This window comes from Suncus etruscus, chromosome 4 (genome assembly GCF_024139225.1).
Source record: "Suncus etruscus isolate mSunEtr1 chromosome 4, mSunEtr1.pri.cur, whole genome shotgun sequence".
Taxonomy (NCBI): Eukaryota; Metazoa; Chordata; class Mammalia; order Eulipotyphla; family Soricidae; genus Suncus; species Suncus etruscus.
This window is the reverse complement of record NC_064851.1, coordinates 167433957-167445873: the sequence shown is the minus strand read 5'-3', so window position 1 is coordinate 167445873 and position 11917 is coordinate 167433957. Positions and strand designations below refer to the sequence as shown.

The window sequence follows — 11917 nt, the reverse complement described above, 5'->3', positions numbered from 1 at the left end:
ACTCACTCCTGGCTGTGGGACCATATGGGATGCAGGGGGATCAAACCACGATCCATCGTAGGCTAGCACGCACAAAGCAGTCAGTCGCCTTACGCCCTGTGTCACCACTCTGGCCCCAGTTCTATATTTTTCAAAGTTGCTTATCAAGCCAGGATGAAAACTGTGAACCATTGTGTCTTTGGAAAAAATGCTTAATATATTAGTAAGCATATCCTAAAATGTATCTTCACACAGTTGAAATTTTACTATAAAATTTGTATCAAGTCCCTTTCCATTATTAATTTTAAAAATATATACAACTAATGTTTAAATAGATCCAAATATAAAATATTTGGGAAACATACTGTTGCTACAAGTTACAAAAACTTTTTAAAGGAAAAAAGCAGAGTGACAAATTATGAGGAGGAAAAAAAATGTTTATACTTAAATTTATATGTAGATTTATATGTACTTTCTAATTAATTAAACTTTACTAATTAACTTAGACTGAGCAAAGCCAATACTATGTTCTATGCCCAGTGGTGTTTAAAACAGTAGCACTTTTAAAAAGTTTAATGTCACCAATTTCAAGTTATTCATAGTAATAATCTAATATCAGAAAATTCTGATAGGCCAGTATTAAATAACTTCATTATCTAGGCCAAACTCAGCACAATAGCAATAATTGGCTCTGCTTTAATGATGACATAATAATATCTGAACACAACAGAACAGACAGCAACAAGGAAAGAACATTTTACGTAAGTCCATGCTTATCAATCACATTAGTTATCAGTGCTTAAAAATTTTCAAATCTAAATATACAGGGACACTTAGAAAGTCGCAGGACAACTGTTTGAAGAAATCAAAGAGATGAATTACAAACTCTTAAATATAAGTCACATCTTAACCCACTGATAAATATTAAGGAATAAGTTAATGGGTCTTTAAAATTTAGAATTAAAGGGATGAAAACATTTTTCATCTCTTGCTATAACGTAGCATTTGCAATCAGCAAATAGGATAATCTGAATTAATTTTTCCCTTTCATGCAGAATTACATATATGCATTTCAAGACAACTTAGAGTTCACGTCAAATCAATAGTGGTTAAGTGATTAGAATTGATAGCAACCACTTTATTTTACAGTATTTCACATCAAAGTTTCCATATGTCAGTCATTTCCAGCACTCATCACTTTTGGGGTGAGAGTGGGAAGAAGCTAAAGCAATTGCAGTTTTTTTAAAAAACAGCAAAAAAAAAAAAAAAAAAAAAAACTTTAAATGCCTATACAATTTTGAATTATCTTGCTTTCTATTCTAAGAATAATTGGGGGCGGGAAATCTTCAATCTATACAAACTACAAAATACAAACACAGTCTAAACCCTATATGGTACAGAATATGCATTATTTAATCTCATTAAATGCAGCACAATGAAGATTACCAAACTAAGAAAAAAAAACTTTTCAATCATCTTATGGTTGCTAACCAGAAATCGTACAGATTACAGATGAAACAATAAACAACACCTCTAACCAAAAAAGCTAGCTTCTGATTAAGCATCACATTGATCAAGATAAGAGCATGGCACTTTTATGATCCTAGAGTCACACTGTCAATTTCAGTTGGGAACGACTCAAGATATAAAAGTTACTATGACAAAAATCAATTAGACTTTAAAATAAATAATTTTTTTTTAGCAAAAGCACTAAAAATGCTACAAAAGCAAATTCACTAACAATTTTCTAATTTATTTCCCCCCACTTAAATTATTTTCTAATTATTTTACCTGATATAACAGTCTGGTTTTTAAGGCCTTTATCAACTCTATTACTAATGAGACATACTATTTTTTGTGTAAGAATGTCCTTATAAAAAAAAAACAAACTAATTATAAATTATGGAGTGAACCCCCAAACAAAACCTTTTTGACATTTTAAAGCTAGTATGAAATAAATTACACCACGATGCATCAATTTAAAATATCAATATTGACTAACATTTATATGGTAGATTTCCCCCCAACCAAAACCAAAAACAAAAAACCCAAAAACAAACCCAAAGCGAAACAGTGCAGAATAGGGCTCAGGCTAGAATTTATCACATTTGGTTTAAAAGATAAAATTTTATTTACTACAAACAAAAGGCAATTTTCTTCCTCCGCAACATTGTAGACATTAACTCAAAAATGTTTAAAATACCCACTACCTAGAAGAAAAGTATTTTAACATGACTAAAAGGAATCAAAATACCAAAGTTTAGTATGTGAAGAGTACAATATAAACAACCAAGAAAAGAATAGATCATTGATGCTGAATATTTAACAAGAATACCCCAAAATAAGTTTCAAAGTTTTTCTACCTTTACAAATAAAAAAAGGTGTCCTTTCCACAGTTTGGGGCCAGGCATTGTACATCCCAACAAATGTATGAGTAAGGTTTTAAAAATGTTGCCAATATTAAGTTCTTCAGTATCTAAAATTAATTAGAGGACAGCAATTTACAGTGGCAATGGTGCATCAATTCTCAAGACGGAGTTATGATCCAACCCGAGTTGTGGTGGTTCTTTTATCTGAGAAAAAGCTTTTCAGAAGAAATACCTGCCCTATGCTAACCACCAAAAGAATGAGGGCTTCTCCCACTGACCAATAGGCCACTCTGGTGTTTAGATCCTCTGCTCGGCTTCGGCCTTGAGCTTCTCTCAAACGAAAACGAGTCTGAAAATCAATGACAGACTTCAGAGCTTCATGAATTGAAACACAGGCAGATTCCATCTAAAGAGAAAGATATAAAAAAAAAAAATAAAAAGAGAAATACTTTCCGTTAGTATTCAAATACCATTGGCATAATATTTATCTTTTCTCTCAATTTGCTCTCCAGTTCTCATTAGATTATTAATATCCAATCATGCTGGCAACTCATTTACTCCTCAAATGTGCCAGCATGTACAACCCTTCAACTCATTCTCAAACACCTGGAAAAACACCAAGATCATCTGCTTTCCCCAAGCTAGGGTTATAGTGTGAAATCTATAAAGGTAGGCAGGCAGGTATAGAATTTCAAGTCCAGAATCTTAAAGAGAAAGAGGTGGGAGGAAGAGAGGGCAGATAAATCAGACTAATTCAAGAGTATAAATGAAAGTACAAATCTATACAAATTAAACCAATATGGTCTAAAAGTAGATTATGTTTTTTTGTTTTTTTTTTTTTTGAAAAGCTAGTAAAATGAGCATGGCTGGAGAGATAATAGAGCAGACAGTGTTCGTCTTGCACGCAGCTGACTGGGGTTGATACTTGGCATCCCTTATGATCCCCAAGACTCTGAATGGAGAGACTAGAGTAATTCCTGAGCATCAACGGATGTGGCCCAGCACCCCACCCTCCACCTTCAAATAAAAGCTATTCAGATCATCAAAACTCCCAGTTAACTTGTGAATTAGAGAATGATAGGACAATATAGGTTTGTGTTATTGTTAGCAATTTGCAAAACAGGTCTGTTTTCTCATGCCAGCACACTAAACCAGTACAATCTGCCCCCAACGTTTACAACTCAATATACAAAATGTTTGTAAGCCTCCACATGATGACATTTATTTTTTTATACGTTAATTATTCTCTGTTTTGAGGAGTGTTCGATTTGTTGCTGTGTAGCAGAATTTAACACTTTCTACTGCTAAAAACAATCCTGGGCCTGGGGGATATAGCTGAGTAGTAACATTCAGCTCTGCATTCATAAGACTGTTCAAACCCTAATATCCAAGTCAATAAATAAATCAAAATAATCCTCATGATGAAACACATGCTTTACTATTATATTACATTTATTTGCCTTTTTAAAAATATCTTTATTTAAGCACTTGATTACACAACTGTAGTTGGGTTTTAGTTATAAAAAAGAACACCCCCCTTTCACCAGTACAACATTCCCACCACTAATGGCCCCAACTCCCTCTTCCTCCCCCCCCTTGCCTGTATTCAAGACAGGCATTCTATTTCTCCCATTATCATTACCACTGCTAATCATATATTAAGAATTTTAAGAGGGGGCCAGAGAGATAGCATGGAGGTAAGGCATTTGCCTTTCATGCAGGAGGTTATCGGTCCGAATTCTGGCGTCCCATATGGTCCCCCATGCCTGCCAGGAGCAATTCTGAGCCTGGAGCCAGCAGGAGCTCACCCCTAAACACTGCCAGGTGTGACCCAAAAACCACACACACACACACACAAAATTTTAAGAGGGGCCGGAGAAATAGCATGGAGGTAAGACGTTTGCCTTGCATGCAGAAGGACAGTGGTTCAAATCTCAGCATTCCACATGGTACCCGAGCCTGCCAGGAGCTATCTGAGAGTAGAGCCAGAGTAACCCCTGAGCGCTGCCGGTGTGACCCCAAAACAAAACAAACAAACAAACAAAAAAACAAAAATAAAAAAGAATTTTAAGAGTTCTGAGTTTGCATTTTAACTAAGAAATATAGATCTTAGGAAATAATTTAAACATGTAATCATATTCTACCAAAGCAACTATGAAAGAAATGAGAAAACTCATTAAAGATGCTATTAAGTAGTATGACAATCATGAAGTTTATACATCATTTGTCTAGTAGAATTACTCAAACCTTGTTGCCATAATTTGTTTTTCTTTAGGTCTTAGCAAAGAAACATTAGGTTAACATTGCTAAAAGGATTAACAGTAATTTGTAAGCAGATTAGAGATATGCTTCTAACATTTTCCTGCTCTCCAATAGTCTCAAATTGACACACGGTCTAAGGATACTTCCTGCTGGAAAGTACATATAAAAGTAAAGATTTGACATAAAATTTAGACTATTTTGGGGGGCATACCCAGTAGTGCCAAAACACATAACTTTTCTGTTAGATGACTTACTATAAAACATAACCTTCGGGGCCGGGCGGTGGCGCTAGAGGTAAGGTGCTTACCTTGCCTGCACTAGCCTAGGACGGACCACGGTTCTATCCCCCGGTGTCCCATATGGTTGGTCCCCCAAGCCAGGAGCAACTTCTGAGTGCATAGCCAGGAGTAACCCCTGAGCGTCATAGGGTGTGGCCCCAAAACAAACAAAAACAAAAAACAAAAAAATACATAACCTTCACTATTTACCTTACCTTATAGTAAATGGTCTTGTAGTAGCAGTTTCAGTAAATGAAAACTGGTATAGAAGTGGGCGAGAGTGATAGTATAGCAGTTAGGGTGGTTGCTGGAATGCAGCCGACCCAGTTCAATCCCAGACAGACCATATTGTCCCCTGAGCTGGTCCACTAAGAGTAATTTCAAAGTGTAGAGTGAGGAGGAACCCCAAAAGCACTGCTGAGTGTGGCCCAAAAGTGGGGAACCCTACCTGGTACAAAACTATTTTGTAGAATAATTATATATTGCTTATGGAACCATTAACTCGTTAAGGTGTGGCAGCAAGATTCTTTCATGAATTTCAGAAAATTTTTAGAATACTGGAGCACTGTGCAGCTATTTGAAATTTCCTTTGCCATTAATATTTGTACCTAAGTGCCCTCCTCCAAGGCATATTTCTTTATAAAAATTTTGGAAAATCTTTTATTATTGGTCTTCAGTAAGTGAATAAAGTTCTCTGTGAAATGAATTAAGAGGCTAAAGGATCATGTTAAATCTCATACTCATGTCATCAATGACTCATAATGTATTTAAATTATGCCTTTCTCCTATACATATATATATATCAACACAATATTGCTTTCCACACACAATATTGTTTTCCACTTACTTGGGTGAGAGCACTGACACGGTTCTCACTTGGAAATAAAGGTGGGTCTTCTCCGACTTGGAAATCAAAGTATACAGTTTTATGTGTAAAAGTGGAAAATTCATTACTGAAGCAAAATTTGTATGTCCCATTTTTGGAGGCTGTGAAGGTAAAGCTGTCATACTGTTTCTTCATTTCTTTGTACAACACATTACCGTCAGGATCTTCTAAGCGACAGTCTACATCATAGTGACCACCAGTAATCACCTAAAAAGAAACAAAAAAGAGAAGATAATTGTAATTCGTACAAGGAAACACCCTACCCACTGTGCTATCACTCTGGTCCTTTACCTCCCTAATTCTTAGAATAATTAAACACATGACTACAATCTACTAGGCTATTTTGCCACTTTTCTTCTATCAGATATTTTTGGGCAGGAATGGGACTGTTGGGCCACAACCACCTGTGCTCAGGGCTTACTCCTGGGTTCTGTGCTCAAGGATGGCTCCTAGTGAGTGGTGCTCAGAGAACATATGGGGTGCCCCGGATGGAACCCAGGTTGGCTTTGTGTAAGATAAATGCCCTACCCACTGTATTATTGCTCTGACCCCACCTTCCATCATATTTTTAAAACAAGAATAATCTTATTTTAGAGAAATGGACATTTTTTAAACAAACTCTAATCAATAAGCTAAAATTGAGATCATACCAAATGAAGTGTCCCTACCTGTCCAGCTAATCATAGGCATCTCTTGATTTTTTTTTGGGGGGGGGGCCACACCTGTTTGATGCTCAGGGGTTACTCCTGGCTAAGCACTCAGAAATTGCCCCTGGCTTGGGGGGACCATATGGGATGCCGGGGGATTGAACCGCGGTCCTTCCTTGGCTAGCGCTTGCAAGGCAAACACCTTACCTCTAGCGCCACCTCACCAGCCCCGCATCTCTTGATTTTATTACCTCTCAAACCAGCTGTCTTCCATTCCTAATCACAATCCAGACAATACTATTGCTGTTGTACATCTGAAAAGACCTCCCATATCCTCAACATCTTCCCTCTAACTCAGGTTTTCCTCTTAGCTAGATCATTCTGACTAGGAATTCTCGTTTCCTCTACATCCATAGCAATGGCAAGTTAAAATAGGTTTGTAGAAGAATCAAAGGACCCAAAAGACAGATGAATGTTTACAAACCTACAGCTCATTTATGGACAAAAAAATATAAAACATCAGGCCGGAGAGATAGCATGGAGGTAAGGTATTTGCCTTGCATGCAGAAGGACAGTGGTTTGAATCCCAGCATCCTATATGGTCCCCCAAGCCTGCCAGGAGCGTTTTCTGAGTGTAGAGCTAGGAGTAACCCGAGCGCTACCGATTTTGACCCAAAAACCAAAAACAAACAAACAAAAAAACAAAACATCACAGCAAAAAGTGGTCTCACAGCAAGAGTTCCGAAGACATGGGCTCCTTTCTCCTTCAGATAGGGCAGTGGTTACACATACTCTCAGATCAGCTTCCTAATGTTCAAGAAACACTGTGGAATCAGTGATCCCAAAATAAATCTCTAGCTGGATTTTATTTTGCTAATTACACACACATTATCCTGAGTGTAACAAGTCTCAAGAAAAGCTGAGGGTGAGATGGGGGCTGAGGAGTGACCAAAATCAGGTACAAATCAACATTCTCACAATACCCATTAAATACACTGAAAATGTGGGCACAGTGCCCCTTAAAGTCCTCAGAATCAGAGTTTCAAATAAACACCATTAATAATAACACTGTTAATGCAGCTCAGTGTCAGTCAGTGTAAGCTAATTCCAGCATCCTGAAATCAAAACTAAAATATATCAAATATATAGCATATATATATATATATTTGATATATAATAAAACTAAAATATATCTGTTGGGGACATCCATGTTTCTGCTACTTGGCACAGTAACTCCTATTTATCCTCTACACTCAACTCAAACATTAGCTCAATTCTCCTGATTATTTTAGCACAAAACCTAGTGTTGCAAGTTAATCACTGCATTTAAAAGTAGATGACAGTATATTATGCCGAAGTGAGACAGCACAGTGGTAGGGCATTTGCCTTACATGTGTCTAACCCAGAACGGACCCAAGTTAGAGCCCTACCATCCCATGTAGTCCCCAGAGCCTGCCAGAAGCCATTTCTGAGTGCAGAGCCAGGAGTAACCCCTGAGTGCAGCCGGTGTGGCCCCAAAACAAAACAACAAAAAAAAAGTAGATGACAGTATGTTCATTTGTAAACACTGGGGTAAAGATCAGTCTTATCTATTTATTGATAAGATAATATAATAAAGTAGTTAAGAATTTAACCTGGGACTGCATACTGGTTCTATTTGCTAAGTTTCATGATCTTAGGTCTTAATTATCTAAACCTCTGATTCTTTATCAGTTAAAAAACGGACTAAGAACTACACTTACTTCATATCTACTTGTCCTCAGATTAAGCAATATACCTGAAATGCTAGGCTTGCTGTAAACCGCATAACAGATGCTTATTTTTTAGATTGCAATAGTAGCAAGGCCCAAAGGTAGTAGAGCTGTTAGGAAGTGGTAAGCAGTATGTTTGTGGCCAACTCATGCTCAGTTCCTAGCACTGTATCCTGAACATCTATGGCGGCAACCTAGAGGCCAGCACTGCCAGATGAGTCTTACTGAACCACTAGCCCAGTTTTGAAATTTTGAAATATTTCAAACTTCAAATTTTGAAAATTGCTGTGGGATCCCAGAGTACCACCAGAGACATCATCCCTACCCTTAAATAATCGTAGCAATCACCCTTTATAATTATGAACCTGGATCATAATAGTGACCTTTAACTTTGGGGGGGGGGGGTGTCACACCCAGCGGCACTCAAGGGTTACTCCTGTCTCTGGCTTAGAAATCGCTCCTAGCAGGCTCAGTGGACCATATGGCAAGCTGGAAATTGAACCAGGATCTGTTGGCTGCGTGCAAGGCAAACACCCTACCGCTGTGTTACCACTCTGGCCCTGTCCTTTAACTAACATACTAAACACATATATAAAACATATAATATTCTACAGTGACCTTTAACTATTGTAAGTGACCCTTTTCTTCTCCCTCCCTACTTCAAATTACCACCAAATCAAATCATCACATCCTGCTTATGTTACCTACCGACTTTATTTTGTTTTTTTTTTTTTTTTTTGGGTCACACCCAGAGGCGCTCAGGGGTTACTCCTGGCAGGCTCGGGGGACCATATGGAATGCCAGGAATCGAACCTAGGTCCGTCCCGAGTCTCCTTCGTGAAAGACAACGCCCAAACCGCTGTATTATTTCTCTACCAAGTTCTAATACTTGTACTGCTCTTATTTCTCAGCTGCTACAATCAGATCTAAGCCCTGACCACTACCACAGCTTTTTTTTTTTTTTTTTTTTTTTGTGGTTTTTGGGTCACACCCGGCAGTGCTCAGGGGTTATTCCTGGCTCCATGCTCAGAAATTGCTCCTGGCAGGCACAGGGGACCATATGGGACGCTGGGATTCGAACTGATGACCTCTTGCATGAAAGGCAAACGCCTTACCTCCATGCTATCTCTCCAGCCCCACTACCACAGCTTTTTAATGGGCCTTCCACACTCGCTCTGTAACACCTTCTCAACCAGCACACTCTCATTACCATTCAGCTCCAAGGGCTGTTTGGATGTCAGTCCATTACTTACAACCCTCTGATGACTTCCAACACCCTTAGAAAACTCGATATCCTTACAATAAGGACTTCTGCACGGTACTGAAATTTCCAGGCATTCCGACAACATGGGCCTTACAAAGGTAATCATTCTTTCTTCGTTTAAATACCAAAGTGGGGGGTAAGAGGGGGGAGAGAGAGAGGGAGGGAGACAAAGGGAGAGAGAGAGGGAGAGAGAGAGAAAGAGAGAGAGAGATACCTTGCTTTACATGTGGCCAACTCCAATTCCTATGTGTGACAGCACAAATAGAACCTTAGGTGGCCCACAAACAAACATACTAAAGTACCTAAAACTCACCCTTTACCATTTACCTTAAGAAAGCTGTTTGTATATTGCCCCTATCGTATAAACATCTATCTTCTGTTTAGAACAAATGAGCAGGTACTAATTAAGAAAATAAAAAGGGTAAAGATGGGTGGGTGGGGGGACCCTCAGGAATGACAGCAGCAATACTATTCGTTCCGGTGCCTTTTGCTTTCCCAACAATGAGCGCAGCCACAAGAGCGAGAAGAGGCTTTCCATCCGCAAGATGGAGGGAGGAAGAGTGGACGAGCCATCCCTGAGAATGAGTCGGAAGGCAGGAGGCTGGCGCTGGCGCTGCGCGGCCCGGAGCGTGGGCAAGCGGCAGGCCGCAGGAATCCCTTCCGCCCTGAACCTGCCGTGGGCGGGGAGTCGGGGGCAGAGGGAGCGACGGAGGGGGCCGGAGAGGAGGAGGAGGAGGAGGAGGGGGTGGCAGGCCGCGAAGGCGCCGGCCGGGAGGGCGGCTGAGCGGGACTCCCGGCCCGGCCTTCCGTCAAGGGCCCGACAGGCGCCATCTGGGCCCGAGCCGGGCGCCCTGCTCGGGAACGGCCAGTGCCGTCGCCAGCCAAGCGGCTCCCCAAGACACCGCGCCGCTGTCCTCCCCGCCGGCCCGCGGAGACGGAGGGAGGGAAACGAGGGCGGGCCGGGCGCCGGCACCTGGAACTCGAGCGTGCACTTGGTGCCCTGCGCGATGTCCTCGTAGAAGCACTGCTTGGCGTTGTCGGGCAGCTCGAAGGTGATCTCGGCGGCGGCGCCGGGCGCGGGCAGCACCAGCAGCGGCGGCAGCAGCAGCAGCGCGAGCGCCCAGCGGCCTCCGCGGCCCGGGGCGGCCATGCCGAGCGGCGGGCGCGGGTCGCGGCGCGCGGAGCCGGCCTTCGGGCAGCTCGCTCGCTCGCTCGCTGCGGACGCGGCGGGACGGAGCCGCGCCGGGCGGGCAGCCGGGCCGGGGACGCAGGCGGCGGCCCGTCGGGAAGGCGGCGGCGCAGGCCAGGCGGGCCGGAAGCGGGGCGGGCGGGCGGGCGGAGGCGGCGCCGCGGCACCTGCTCGGCGACCCGGAAGGACTCCGCGGAGGGGCGGGGCGGGCGCGCGGAGACTGGAGGCGGCCCAGAAGCGCCTGCTCGGCGACCCGGAAGGGCTTTCCCGAGGGGCGGGGCGGCGCAGGCCGGAAGTGGGGGCGGGCGCTCGGGCGCGGGAGGAGGGAGGAGGGAGGAGGTCCCGAGGCACCTGCTCGGCGACCCGGAAGGGCTGCGCGGAGGGTGTGGGGGGGGGAGAGGCCCGCAGTGAGTACCTGGAAGCCCGTGAGACGTTGCTCCGTATCCGCGCTGCCTGGGCGTGGGAGTGGCGGCGCGGCTGGGCAGAGCCCTTGGCGGCCCTTCACTGTGTCAATGAAGGAGTCTACACAAATGGAGATAGAACACATCAGGAACGATGATCTCGAAAGGGAAAGAACGCTATCACATAACGTCAACCTATTGTGGGACCTAGGGCCGAATGCCTAAGAGTAATAACGTCCAACAAGACGAGACAGCTGCTGTCCTTGATAGGGAACACCACTGAATGAAGCCTTAAAAAAGAAAGGAGCCAACATTTGGAAGCCTCTCTCTTGGGTTTGGATGATTATCCCGGGGAGAGTGGCATAACCCCAGGTGGAAATTACTAAGTTTGAGGCACATACCCACTGCAGCTGCTTAGATGAAGCAGTCGTGGTGACTTGCAAAGTGGGGATGGTAAGAAAATCACGTAACACACCGTGTAGACACCCACAGATGCCCCACTATAGCTAACTATGAGAAAACTTACACAGGGAGCTCCCCTGCGCATGAAAGTATCTCTTAACACCAGTAATCAACCTCACCCACATTACTGGGGAGGCATTAGAAATGATAAACAATTACCAAAACTGAAAGGGACCAACACCAAGGCCTTTGGGGCCCGAGTCTCAAACCCTAAACTAGTAAACTTGGGAATGGTCTCTGGAGGTTACCTGGTAGGAGACCTAGAAAGGCCCTCTACCAACCCAGGTGGCCTGGTCAACCATCAGAGAGACAGATGGGGAGAATGGAAAGGAACCCTCCAGGTTACCAAGATAATAGACAAGGGAACCATCACTCTTTTTTTCTTTTTAGGATTAGGGAAACTCTGGGAACAAAACAGAAACTTCAACC

General features: G+C 42.6%; 1 protein-coding gene across 1 annotated transcript; it reads right to left on the bottom strand.

The window, feature by feature from the left end:
* Positions 1-2092: 2092 nt before the first annotated feature.
* TMED7 (transmembrane p24 trafficking protein 7) lies at positions 2093-10596 on the bottom strand. The gene is made up of 3 exons (XM_049771458.1): positions 10410-10596; positions 5736-5981; positions 2093-2754 (listed from the first exon to the last, which is right to left on the bottom strand). Exons 1-3 carry the CDS (start codon positions 10584-10586, stop codon positions 2518-2520), a joined length of 660 nt encoding a protein of 219 aa, XP_049627415.1. The 5' UTR covers positions 10587-10596; the 3' UTR covers positions 2093-2517.
* Between the last annotated feature and the right edge of the window lie 1321 nt (positions 10597-11917).

Excerpts from the sequence above, each read along its gene's own strand:
- TMED7 (XM_049771458.1), bottom strand. The coding sequence starts at position 10,586 with ATGGCCGCCCCGGGCCGCGGAGGCCGCTGGGCGCTCGCGCTGCTGCTG. Across the intron at positions 5,982-10,409 it reads AGTGCACGCTCGAGTTCCAG|GTGATTACTGGTGGTCACTA; the intron begins GTGCCGGCGCCC and ends GTTTCTTTTTAG. Across the intron at positions 2,755-5,735 it reads GTGTCAGTGCTCTCACCCAA|ATGGAATCTGCCTGTGTTTC; the intron begins GTAAGTGGAAAA and ends CTTTCTCTTTAG.